Below are 13960 nucleotides of genomic sequence, written 5' to 3' on the forward strand. Positions count from 1 at the left end.
GTAGGCATGGTGCCAGATACCTATTGTGGCAGTGACTCAGGAGGCCAAGGCAGGAGAAAGGAAGTTCGAGGCCAGCCTCAGCAATTTAAGGAGACTCTGTCTTAAAAAGAACTGGGGATGTAGTTCAGGATTCAGACCCTTGTATGGGACTGGGATGGGATGAATTGTCTAAGAAAAACAATAGTAACATCTAAAGTGTTTTGAGCATCTCATGTATCCTGCTACTTAATTCTTTCCACAGCCCTGTAAAACAAATAATCCTGTCGTCCAGTGAGTAAACAGACTCAGAAGTTAGATTGCTTTACTGGGTCACTGCAGCCAGAAAATGGCAACAGTGAACTGGGGCCAGCCTAACTCAAGGTCCAGCTCTTAACCATTATGAACTACAGATCCTTACTTAGAATATACCTTGGACACTTTTGTGAGTTGTTCTTAGATGTTCCTCCTGTATAAACTCTAGTCAGGACTGTTTGCCAGGCATTTGGGAAGGGAAGTGTGTATATAGTTATAGTTTTCAAAAATTGAATCAGTAAGTTTGTGTCTCCCCCATAGGAAGAGGGAAGACTACAGTCCGTTGTCAGCAATTTTGGTAACATCTGTTTCAGGATAATACATCTCTAAATCGCCTCAGTCCCATGTATCCACTAACTAAGACACAATTTTGAAAGTAATTGATTTGATTTAGTAGTTTGTTTGGTTACCTTTCATTTTTTAAACATTAAATATGATTTTTTTCAGTGTTTTTAAAGATGGCAAATAATTGATTTTTTAAATTTCCCCATTTGAAAAGAAGTTTTTGTCTAGTATTTTATGTGTACATCCTTGTATTATATCTGGTTTTATTAAAGGGTAGGGCACCAAGAATGCAGTTTAAAAAGTTGAGCTCTTTGGTGACAAAAGATGAACTTGACCTTCTCTAACCAATGGTCCTGATGATGGCCGTCTTCTGTATGTTGAGTCTCTGTTGAAGGTGCACAGAGTTTGAGGCTATGGTTGGAGAAGGAATGTGAACCTTAAGTTCAGTTGTATAGATGTTGATGATGATCCTTTGTGGGATTCCTGACCCAGCCTCTGGAATTGCTTCTGAAAATGTCTTATCTGCCTTTTCTGCTGAAGAATGCTCTTTCCTAGAAACCATTGTCTGGACCAGCACACAGCTACAGCTCAGATATTTGTACTCACAGGGACTTGTTTGCTAAAAGTGCTCTCTTGTATGATTGATGCAGGTATGAGGTCTGCAATACCTGCGTGGATGGCTCAGAATGTGTCACGCTTCCAGTCTACTTCAGGGAGAGGAAATCTAGACCATCAAGTACTTCCTCTGGAGCAGTGCTATATGGGAGGCCACTGTTGGTTTCTGTCCCCAAGCACAAGCTGACTTTTGAATCTTTATACCAGGCCGTTTGTGATCGGATCAGGTCGGTAGCAGGAATATGATTTGGTTGTTATTTGAAATCAAGATAAACCTACTAATAGTGGTGACAGTTCCTGTAGAGTGTTTGTGTTGATTTTATATATTCACTTCTTTAAGAGCAGTAGTTAAGTGTGGTGGTGCACACCTGTAATCCCGGCTAGTTAGGAGGATAGCAAGTTTGAGGCCAGCCTGGGCAATTTAGCAAGACCCTGTCTCAAAATAAAGAAGAAGAAGGAAAGAAATTCAGCTTTGCCAGCTCCTGGGAGACCAGGGTAGGTGTCATTGGGGATGGGGCATCTAGCACATATTAGGTGCCACAACCCTGGGCACTTAAGGCTCTAGTCTTTGGAATCATGTCAGTTATCTGTGTTAGGAACGCTAATGCTCTGATGGCATTTGGTATTTGAATACTGTTTCTGAAGTGATCCCTATTATTCCAAACCTGGTTATTAGCATTACTGGGAAATAGTTGAAAAAATGAGTCCCACATAGAAGAAGCAGACTATTTTTGGTGGTGGTTGGTACTGGGGATTGAACCCAGGGTGCTTAAACACTGAGCCATATCTGCAGCCCTTTTTTTTATTTTTTATTTTGAGAGTGGGTCTTGCTAAGTTGCTTAGGGCCTCAGTAAGTTACTGAGGTTGGCTTTGAACTTGTGATCCTCCTGCCTCAGCTTCCTAAGCTGCTGGGACTACAGGTTTGCGCCATTGCACTTGACTAAGAAGCAGACCATCTTAAGGTCTTCATAGAATGGTTGTAGATTAAGCATCTAATCTCTTGGGTTCTTCTTAAATTATTGTGCCATGACATGGTTTTAAAGCATTTTTATTTCTGTAAGTTGTTTCACAAATAGCAGAATATTCTATCAGTTATGAACTACTGGCTGGGTGTGGTGATACTGGCTTATAATCTCAGCTATGTGGGAGGCTGAGGCAGGAGGATTACAAATTTGAGGTCAGTTTGAGCATCTTAATTAAAAAAAGGGCTGGGGGTTATATCTCAATGATAGAGCATCCCTGGGTTAAATCCCCAGTACCAAAAAATAACTAACAATAATAATAAAAATGAAAATAAATTATGAACTACTACTTAGGTACATATAGGAAAAAAATAGTTAAATGTTAAAACTAACAATCTTTTCTTTCTTCCTTTTATTTTTTAAAGCCGCTATATAAAACAACCTTTGCCTGATGAGTTTAGCAACTCGCCCTTGGAGCCTGGGGCTTGTAATGGCTCCAGGGGCAGCTGTGAAGGTAAGTGCTCCCTACACTGTGGAACTGAGACTAACCAGATCCCTCCTTGTTTCCCTTTTTCTTTTTGATATAGAGAATTGAATCCAGGACCACTTTAAAACTTAGCTACATCTCTAGTCCTTTTTATTTTTTAATTTAATTTGAGGCAGGACCTTTTTTGTTTTGTTTTGTTTTTGATTAAAAGGGAAAAAAGAAGTTTTATTGCTTTGCTAGCAAAGGAGAAACACAGGAATAGGGGACTTTTAAAGAGGACTAACATTCCATGTGTTCCATGTGTTCTCTGTTGGAGTTGTAATTCATTTGTGAATTTGGTAGTCATTCCTGAGATCTTCTGGTACTATCCCCAAATCTGGATTACTTCAATTCTATGGTGGATGTATACTTAAGGACAGATCAACCTGCCTAAAATGGGGAAAGGTAATCCTGTTTCCCCTGAGATTAGGGAGGAGCAGGGAGAGAAGGAGGGAAACATGTCCATTTTAAATATAAATTGCAGCGTGGGGTTGTGGCTCAGTGGTAGACAGCTGGCCTAGCATGCGTAAGGCACTAGGTTCAATCCTCAGCAGCACATATAAGTAAATAAAATAAAGGTCCTTCAGCAACTAAAAATAAAATAAATAAATAAATAAATAAATAAATAAATAAATAAATTGCAGTGGTAGAACAGCAAGGGCTATATTCAAAACGTAAAGTGGACCACTTGGACCACTGTTACATTTCCCCACTGTTAATTTCAACATTCCGTTTCTATGAAAAAATGGGTGATGACATCTCCAAGCCACTTTCTATTTTCTATCAGGTGAGGTGTGGACAATTAAGTGTATTCAGCATCAGAGTAGTCCAGAGGTCCACAGTGGCAGATGGCAGGTGACTGGACAAGGCATATATAGGGCAGAGATCATACTAAGACAACAGTAAACAAGACAGCAAAGCATTACTTTTTTGTAAATAATTAACACAAAAGCAATTAGTGTTTCAACCAGTCTCTGAAAACCATTAAGACAGTAACTCATATTTGTGGGAAAAAAAAAAAAAAAAAACAGATTGAGTTTATCAATGTAGGAAGTTAGGAACATTTGTAGGTCTGTGAGATCAGGCTCAAATTAACTCAGGACAAACTTGTGACTCCAGAGTCCTTTGTGATCATTATTATTGGGCATTCCCACACAAGAACTCTTCCTTTATAGCCTACAGCTTTACTTACTTCTGGTAGGGCTGACAAAAGTATATGTCTAAAGTTACATTAAAAAAAAAATTCTTTTTCCTTTTAAATGTACATGTAGGACTGTGCTTAGGCTATACTCTCCTGCCAGGTGTTTAAAACCAAGTTGGTCAAAATTGATCTTTTTCTTATCTACTCTTAAGAGTCAGCTGAGGGACTGGGGTTGAGGCTCAGTGGTAGAGCACTTGCCTAGCATGAGTGAGGTACTGGGTTCGATTCTTAGCACCACATATAAGTTAATGAATAAAATAAAGGTCTATAAACATCTAAAAAAATTAAGGAAAAAAAAAGTCAACTGAGGGCTGGAATTGTAGCTCAGTAGTAGAGTGCCTAGCATGTGTGAGGCTCTGGTTTCAATTCTCAGCACTGCATATAAATAAAATAAAATAAAGGTTCATACAAATAAAAAAAAATTGTAAAAAAAAAAAAGAGAGTCAGTTGAGATTCCTCAGAGATCACTCTTGGGGACTTGTGCAAAGTCTCTTGGCTCCTTTAGCTTTTGAGGCAGGGTCTTAACTAAATTGCTCAAATCTGACCTTAAACTTGGGATTCTCATGCTTCAGCCTCCAGAGTGAATAGCCAGCTCTTCCCTCTTTTTCAAAGATGTCATATTCATAGTAAAGAGAGGTTCTTGAGGCTGATCTGAGGGCTCTGTCTATAGCAGCACCTCTCCTTTCCTCAAGTCCTCATTGTTTACCTTACTTAGTATTCTGTGGAATTTTCTTAGATACCTGCTGATTTTAGGTTGGGTTTCATCTCAGGTGCACTGAACCTAAAGAATTGAGTGACTTGCGTAAGGTCATGAAGCAGAGTCAGGGTTTGAATTCTCTTCTGTTGGAATTACAGTGTGGTGTTTACCCAGCACTCTTAACTGTTTCTGTGACCTGACTTTTATTGGCAGAGCTGTTGCATGTAACCTGGCTAATGAGCCTTTGATCCCTAGGGAAGATGCATATCTTGGCCAGCTAATCAGAAGGCAGAGACAGGCTCTCTTGGGCATTTCTTTCTCCCTACCCAGGGAGCCACAGATGATGGCTGACTCTAGGAAGCTCTTGCTCTTGGAAGGAAAGAAATCAGTCAGAAAAGCAGTATGATGGGCTTATTGGAGGAAACCCAGAGGCCTGACTCTTTCCCCTATGGCCAAGGGCTGGAAAGTAGTCCATTTCTAACTAAGTAGCCATGTCTGATCTGTATTGTACTCGTCACTCTTTTTGTGGGAAATTAGATGACTCAGTGACTTTATTTCTGTAAAACCATAAATGATCACCAACTTAGTGGTATAAATTCTCAATAGTGGATCCAAATGCCCAGATTTCTCTAAGAGTCCTAGGAAGTGAGAATTGATGTTAAAAATGACCACAAGGCTCCATTGTTAACATTCAGCATGCTTTTTTCTGGAGGAACTGAATACTTTTGCTTAATATTTGTGTTCATTATAGTATTTGAACATTGACTTTTGATTTACATTTCTTACTGTATATTCTATGCATTAAGTGTGAATCTCATTTTAATTCTGTTCTCTCTGTGGACCTAATGATGAAATTGAAAGAGTGAGACTATGTGGTGTGAAGTCCAATAGACTACCAAGTGGTGTAGGGCTCTGTTTAGAATGTCAGGACTGCTGAATCATTTTGTTACTCTTGGACACTCATTTAAATTCTCTGGGCTTCTGCTTCCTTATCATGGAAGAAGTGTCTACTCTGGCTGTCTTGTCTTCCTCAGGGAGGATCACACTTGAACTCAAGTGCCTGGTAAGTGCGAAGCAGTAGATGTAGTTTCACATACACAGAGCAAAATCTATAAGGAAACATCATCACAAGTATAAAATAAAAATTTGACATTGAAATGGTGGCATGAAATACATGTTGTTTTTCATTTGTATTGCAGGAGATGATGAAGAAGAAATGGAGCATCAGGAAGAAGGCAAAGAGCAGCTTTCAGAAACAGAAGGCAGTGGGGACGATGAGCTGGGTGGTGACTCCAGTGAGACTACTCAAAAGGTCAAGGGCCAGCCCTGCCCCAAAAGACTTTTTACCTTTAGTCTTGTGAACTCCTATGGAACAGCTGACATAAATTCACTTGCAACTGATGGAAAACTACTCAAACTCAACTGTAAGCACTCTCTCTGACTTTTCAAGCTGGGTTTTGGGGACTTAGGATCTATTTGAAAATCTTTGCACTTGACATCCATAGCTTCGGGCTTCAGTTTTTGTTTGGTTCTGGGAGCAGACACCTGTGTGATCTTTGCTCCATAAGGACAGTTTTAGCAACCATCTCTTCCCCCTTCACGCCTTTATCCTTGGTCCTTAATGACCTCAGAAGGAAATGAGTCTTCCTTACTCCACTGTGCTACAGGACCTTTGCTGTGGATCAGTGGCACTTCTGTGCCCACTCTTGGTAGCAGCATTCTCCCAAACTAAAACAATGTAGAATGAATGATTAAATAAATATTCATGGGATGTAATCCAGGAGCATGAAACTACTAAGTTACAACCCCAGACCTTTTATTTTTATTTTTTGATTTTTTTTGTGGTATTGGGGATTGAACCTGAAAGCACCCAGAAACCACTCCAGACGTGGGAACTCACACAAGAGATTTTATTAAGTGGACAGGCAGAGTGTCTGCCCGCAGGGCGAGAGTGAAAGAGTGAGACTTAGAGTGAGTGAGAAAGAGATAGAGAAGAATGGTGGTGGAGCCATTTTTAAGTAGTGGAATATCGCTGGCTAATAACAGTGGACCAGTGACTGGTGAGGAAGTTCATGGGCTAACAATCTGAACCAATAACTAACTAGGAAGTTCTCGGACTAACAATCTAGGTGGTAAAATGGTGTGTGGGGGGAAGAATAATGGCGGCAGCAAAATAACAGATCTGATGCCAATAGAACCCAGGTGTGTTCTGCCACTGAACTACATTCTGAGCACTTTTAATTCAATTTTATTTTGAGACACTGTCCTGCTAAGTTACCCAGGCTTGTCTTGAATTTGCAATCCACCTTCCTCAGCCTCCTCAGTTGCTGGGATTATAGTTGTGTGCTTCCATGCCTGATTGCATATTTCTTTCTCTTTTTTCTTTTTTATTAAAATCTTTTTTATTTTTACAGACTGCATTGTAATTCATTGTGCACAAATGGGGTACAACTTTGCATGTCTATGGTTGTACACAATATAGATTCACACCATTCATGACTCATACATATACATAGGGTAATACCGTCTGTTTTATTTTACTATCTTTCTGTCCCCCACCTGGTCCCATCCCATTTTCCTCTACGCCATCCAAAGTTCCTGCATTCTTCTCTTCCCTGCCCCCACCACCCCCAATCGTTATATATTGTCATGCACTTATCAGAGAAAACATTCGGCCTTTGGTTTTTTGGGCTTGGCCTATTTCACTTGGCATGATATTTTCCAACTTCATCCATTTACCAACAAATGCCATGATTTTATTCTTCTTTATGGCTGGGTAATATTCCATTGTATATATATATACCACAGTTTCTTTATCCATTCATCAGTTGAAGGGCATCTAGGTTGGTTCCACAATCTAGCTATTGTGAATTGAGCTGCTATGAACATTGATGTGGCCGCATCACTATAGTATGCTGATTTTAAGTCCTTTGGGTATAAACTGAGGAGTGGGATAGCTGGGTCAAATGATGGGTCCATTCCAAGCTTTCTGACGAATCTCCATACTGCTTTCCAGAGTGGCTGTACCAATTTGCAACTCCACCAGCAATGTATGAGTGTGCCTTTTTCCCCACATCCATGCCAACGTTTATTATTGCTTGTGTTCTTGATAATAGCCGTTCTAATTGGAGTTAGATGAAATCTTAGGGTGGTTTTAATTTGCATTTCTCTAATTACTAGGGATGATGAGCACTTTTTCATATATTTGTTGATCATCTGTATATCTTCTTTTGTGAAGTGTCTGCCCATTTCCTTAGCCCATTTATTGATTGGGTTCTTTGTATTTTGGGTGTAAAGTTTTTTAAGTTCTTTATAAACTTCGGAGATGAGTGCTCTGTCTGAAGTGTATGTAGAAAAGATTTTCTCCCACTCTGTAGGCTCTCTTTTCACGTTATTGATTGCTTCCTGTGCTGAGAAAAAACTTTTTAGTTTGAATCTATCCCATTTATTGATTCTAGCTCTTTATTTCTTGTGCTATGGGGGCCTTGTTAAGGAAGTCTAGTCCTAAGCCAACATGATGGAGATTCGGGCCTACTTTTTCTTGTATTTGGTGAAGGGTCTCAGGTCTAATTCCCAGATCCTTGATCCATTTTGAGTTGAGTTTTGTACACGGTGAGAGATAGGGGTTTAGTTTCATTTTACTGCATATGGATTTCCAGTTTTGCCAGCATCATTTGTTGAAGAGGCTATCTTTTCGCCATTGTAAGTTTTTGGCACCCTTGTCTAGTATGAGGTTACTGTACATATGTGAGTATGTCTCCGTGTCTTCTATCCTGTACCATTGATCTACCTGTCTATTTTGGTGCCAGTACCATGCTGTTTTTGTTACTATTGCCCTATAGTAGAGTTTAAGATCTGGTATAGTGATACCTCCTGCATCACTCTTCCTACCCAGGATTGCTTTGGCTATTCTGGGTCTTTTGTTCTTCCAGATGAATTTCATGATTGCTTTTTTCTGTCTCTATGAGAAATGTCATAGGGATTTTAATTGGAATTGCATTAAATCTGTATAGTGCCTTTGGAAGTATGGCCATTTTGATAATATTAATCCTGCCTATCCAAGAACATGGGAGATCTTTCCATCTTCTAAGGTCCTCCTCAATTTCTTTCTTCAGTGTTTTGTAGTTTTGTTGTAGGGTCCTGGTGGCAGGGAGCAGTCAGTCAGTCTGTGGGTCCCAGAGGCAGGGAGTGGTCAGTCAGGCTGAGGGGTCCTGGAGACGGGGCTCCCTCAGTCCGGCCAGGGGTCCTACAGGTCTTTCCTGTTGTCTCAAAATGGCGGCAGCCACGTATAACCAAACCTGTGGGTACTGTGACAGTGGACTTCCAGGCAACAGCAGGCAGCTAGTGATCCACTGGTGGTCTGCGGTCAGTCTGCTGGCTACTGTCAGATGATTGGCAGGTGAACCTTGGGTGGTGGGTGATGGGTAGGTGAAAGGCAGGAGATGGACAGGCAAGAGGCAGGCAAATGGTGGATGATAGGTGACAGTGAGCAATCTGCACTCAAAAAATAGTTGATATGCTGGCAGACTGCAGGTGATTGCAGTAGACAAATGTGGTAAACAGCAGGGGATTGATAAGCAGCAAAATCTGCCTCACTGAGAAACAGATATCCTCTGCTTGAAACTCAAGTTATGGAGCAACAAGGAATGCAGCCTCCCTCTACTCCTCCATCTTGGATCTTGGGTTTCCTTTTTTTTTTTTTTTTTTTTTTTTTTTGTGGTGCTGGGGATTAAACCCAGGGCCTTGTGCATGTGAGGCAAGCACTCTACTAACTAAGGTATATCCCCAGCCCTGCATATTTCCTTTTGACCCAGAAAATACTCACAAAATATGATCCTTCTATATAGGATGGTTATGGATCTCATAGCTCTTCATTGTTCGGAGCCCGTAATGGGACTGCTATACAAATGAGAAGAGGTGTCTGCAGTGGATGGGTGGGGAAGTAAGCTGCCAAGGTATCGCCTTTTAGCTTCCTTCATTGGGGAAGAAATTGGTTAACTAGATGTCCTTGAGCTAGCTGAATAGCTTCCTTCTTTTCTTTCATTCTTTTTTATTATATCTCATTTTTTATTTTAATTGTTTTGCAAACTGGGGATTGAACCCAGGAACTCACACATGCTAGGCAACTACTCTACTACTGCACTACATACTCACCCCATCCTTTTTATTAAAAAAAAAAAAAAAATAGCATCATCAAAATATTTTTGGATCTATCTCTAGCTGTCTATGCCTCTGTCATCTCTGCAGCTTTGTCCTCTTTAGTATAATGCCTTTCAGATTCTAGCCATCTCCTCAAGCCTCAGTCTTTGTTTCCTCAACTCAGTTTCCCCTACTTCCCCATGTAGTGACCTGGAAACTGCCTATAGGCAGGAAGCTGGGGACAATATAGGGGTGACTTTATATTCTGTCTCTCAGGTTTGCTCTCCTCCCCTACCTAGTATCTTTCCACTGTTGCAAATAGTTGTTTCATAAGTTTTGTCAGATTTTTCTTGTTATTTAAGATGCAGTGATGAATCTGGTCCCTGCAACTCCATTTTGTGCGCTGTCAGAATTCTGCATACTGTCTTTGGAACTTACCTGTAATGCTGATGTGCCAGAGGCTTTGAGGGGTTGGGTTTGGAAGGGCTGACCCAAGTCCAACCCTTATTCTTGAGAGTGGATAATGGTGAATGATCAGTGTTGGTGCTGCCTGAGTGAGCCTCTTCTGTTGCTGGCCATTCTGTAATGAGTAACACTTTGGTCCCCTTTGTAGCTCGATCCACACTGGCCATTGACTGGGACAGTGAAACTCGGAGCCTTTATTATGATGAACAAGAATCTGAGGTAGGTGTCTGGGGGTTAATGGTATGTGCTAGTTTATGCCCTGAAAGTGTATTAGCTGTATTCTTACCAGTTGGATAGCAATTTCACAAATTATGTATTTTTTTCTTTTTGGGTGGTACTGGGGATTGAATTTAGGGGTGCTCTACTACTGATCTACTTCCCTAGCCCTTTTTGTTTTGTTTTATTTTTATTTTGAGACAAGGGCTTGCTGAGTTGCCCATGCTGGCCTGTAACTTGTGATCCTCCTTTCTCAGCCTTCTGAGTTGCTAGGATTGCAGGCATTTACCACTGCACCCAGCCAACAAATTATCTTTAAGACTGTGGATGAAGGTGGGCTTAGTGGCCATGCTATAATCCCAGTGATTTGGGAGGTTGAGGCAGGAGGATCACAAGTTCAAGGTTAGCCTGGGCAACTTAACAACACCCTGTCACAAAATAAAAATAAGGGCTGGGGAGGTAACTTAGTGGTAGAATGCCCCTGGATTTAATTCCCCATACTGCAGGACAAGAAAGGGGTGGGGCAGGGGCAGGGAGTGACAAGCACCCAACATTTTATCATTTTATGTTCAGAGGCTCCAGAAAGTTTAATATATTCCAGGTAAGCCTCCCATAGGCCTTTGTATCTTGATCCTGTTTCCTCAACGGAACTTAGCACTTTTTTCTTGCAGGCCTATGACAAGCACATGAGTATGTTGCAGCCTCAGAAGAAGAAGAAGACTGCAGTGGCCCTAAGAGACTGCATCGAACTCTTTACCACCATGGAGACCCTTGGGGAGCATGACCCCTGGTATGCACATCTCACTCTCAGGGCAGGGCCATCTCTGTCCTCCAGAATCTGAGATCTACTAGTATCTGTACACAAAATCCTCTTTACCTGGACATGCCATATTTTCACATGGCCAGTCCTACAACATAGCCCTTCTGTGTGGGTTGAGTCTTCCAGACTAAGAAAGACATTGACCTGTTTTGGAAGGTAAATTCCCACTATCTTAAGGATAGCGGTCCTTGTGACATTACAGCTGTGTCCCCAGCATGAGTACCCAGGTAGCAATGGCTCCCCTCATCCCCTGCTAAGCAGAGAGTTCTATTTTCTCTTCAGGTACTGTCCCAACTGTAAGAAGCACCAACAGGCCACAAAGAAATTTGACCTGTGGTCCTTGCCCAAGATCCTGGTGGTCCATCTCAAACGTTTCTCCTACAACAGATACTGGAGGGATAAGCTTGACACCATTGTGGAATTCCCAGTCAGGTGGGTCCCTATGACTGAAGTGTTAGGAAAAATTTAGGAACAGGCAGGAAATATGGACATTTATTTGTTGAGAAGTTTGTCACCAATGACTATCCTGAATTAGGATGCATGTTATTGGCCTTTGGGAGTTAGACTTTGGCTGTTTTAAGTGCTCTCCTCTTCAGCCTCCCATGGGCAGGGAAAAGTCTCCAGTAGAATCCCTTCTGTAGACTCAGGGTGCTGATTTCCTCTGCCACTCTTGGTCCCCCTCTTGAATCCTTGATGTCACCTAACTGGCCTTTCCCAGTCCATCATTGGTCCCAAGGAGGCTGACCTTAGCAAGGGGCAACACAGCACAGTGGTGGGGGCAAGGTGGCCAGAGGACAGTCTGCAGAGAGAATTGGATGGTTATTGGGGCTGCAGATAGGCTGCAGACCTGCCACAGTCCTGTTTCTGATGTCACAACTCGGACTAACTATTTTCTCAGGCCCCAGGGTATTGACTGTAACTGAGACAGGAAAGCAAGCCAGCCAGATAGTTTAAAATGCTTTCTGAAGGGAACAGGTAGATCCTTGAGATACAATGTCCATGTGAGAATCTAGTGGTGGGTAATGAGTATTTGTTGTAAAATTCTTATCTTTGAAAATTTCAGAATGAAATGTTTTAATTCCAGGCGAGGTAGCATGTGCCTGTAGTTCCAGCTTCTCAGGAGGCTGAAGTGGGAGAATTATTTGAGCCTAAGAGTTAGACCATCGTGGGCAACATAGCAAGACCCTGTCTGAAAAATAGAATGAGATGTTATACAAAAAAAGCTTTCTGAGGATTGTTTTGGGTATTTGGTTTAATTGACTATGGCATCAATTGTAATTCTGTTATGAATAGCCACTTCTACCTAGTTGCTGAAGTCCTCTGTCTCTAGGCCCTTGCCTTCCATTAGTCCGGTGTCAGTTACCTAGGAGTCTTCTCCCAGTTTCTGGCCTAAATATGTCAGTGGTTGGAGCACAGAGTCCAGAGCCCCTCTGCCATGGTCTGTTCATTTGTTTCTTCTCAAGTAGCTTTTTGAGTGCCTCCCTGTGTTCTGACCACTAGATGAAAGGGGTTGCTGGGCTACTCTAACTTCTTTCTGTGAGTTTAACATATTTAAGAACTATTCTTGTATTTGTGCTCAGAGCTCTGAACATGTCTGAGTTTGTCTGTGACTTGTCAGCAAGGCCTTACGTGTATGATCTCATCGCTGTGTCTAATCACTATGGAGCCATGGGGGTTGGCCACTGTAAGTATTGGTATCTGCTTCCTCTGAGGTATTGACTTGTGCAGTTCCACAAGCTTCAGACTACATTCTTTTTCAATACAACTGACCCACCTTGCTTTAGTTTTTTGTTTTAAAAGTCATTGTTAGATTTTCACATTCTTTAATTCAGTAACTCTACTTCTAGGAATCTGTCCCAAGGAACTGATTTGACATTGGAGAAAAACTTTATGCTGAAAGATATTCATCTGTTTATAACAGTAAAAAGTTAATAGCAGCCTTGTTTGGCACTGTTGTCCATCTACTTGATCAAGGAGCTCATAGCCATTTCAAAATAAAATTAATAACATGGGGAAGTGGCCCATGTAAATGAAAACTGCTACATAAAATTGTATCATTACAGAAAGTGGAATCACAACTGTGAAATTAAAAAGCAAAGACAGTGTGACTTGGGGCAGAGACTGGAAGAAGAGACACTGAAATGTTATTTTTTCCACCTTTTTCTCTTTGCTTTACTGTTTTCAAAATTTCTATAATGGGCTGGACTTGTGGCTCAGTGGTAGTGTGCTAGCCTAGCATGCATGAGGCCCTGGGTTCGATACTCAGCACCACATAAAAATAAAATAAAGGTATTGTGTCCACCTATAACTAAAAAATATTTTTAAAAATTACTATAACATAAAAAATTACTATAACAGATTTATTTATAATGAAATTTATTATGTTTTGTTACTTATTTATGGAAGTCAAAGTGAAGAGTTGGGTTTCCTTTATGTTTCTACCTACTACATGTGCATTGAGCCTGCTGCCACCACACCCAATAGTAGGTCCCCAAGACATGACAAGAATCAGTTCCATTTATACTTATAATAGATTACAGAACTGCCCTGATCTCTAATTTTGTCCCTGCACTAATAAGGAGTAGAAATTGGCCTGCTCTCTTAGTAGTAGTAGTAGTAGTAGTACTGGAGATTGAACTGAGGAACACTTTACCCACTGAGTTTTTTTGTTTGTTTTTTTGTTTTCTTTGCGGTGCTGGGGATTGAACTCAGGGCCTTGTGCTTGCAAGGCAAGCACCCTACC

The 13960-nt window shown here is 41.1% G+C and overlaps 1 protein-coding gene across 3 annotated transcripts in view; it reads left to right on the top strand.

The window, feature by feature from the left end:
• Usp4 (ubiquitin specific peptidase 4) overlaps window positions 1–13960 on the top strand; it is a 49357-nt gene that overhangs the window by 33782 nt on the left and 1615 nt on the right. For all 3 annotated transcript variants that reach the window (XM_047563445.1, XM_047563447.1, XM_047563446.1), the window contains 7 exons: window positions 1227–1418; window positions 2579–2667; window positions 5777–6001; window positions 10330–10400; window positions 11069–11187; window positions 11500–11649; window positions 12798–12901. In XM_047563445.1, the coding sequence (XP_047419401.1) occupies window positions 1227–1418; window positions 2579–2667; window positions 5777–6001; window positions 10330–10400; window positions 11069–11187; window positions 11500–11649; window positions 12798–12901 (950 nt within the window). The remainder of the gene's footprint in view (window positions 1–1226; window positions 1419–2578; window positions 2668–5776; window positions 6002–10329; window positions 10401–11068; window positions 11188–11499; window positions 11650–12797; window positions 12902–13960) is intronic.

This window comes from Sciurus carolinensis, chromosome 9 (assembly GCF_902686445.1).
Source record: "Sciurus carolinensis chromosome 9, mSciCar1.2, whole genome shotgun sequence".
In the NCBI taxonomy this organism is placed as follows: Eukaryota; Metazoa; Chordata; class Mammalia; order Rodentia; family Sciuridae; genus Sciurus; species Sciurus carolinensis.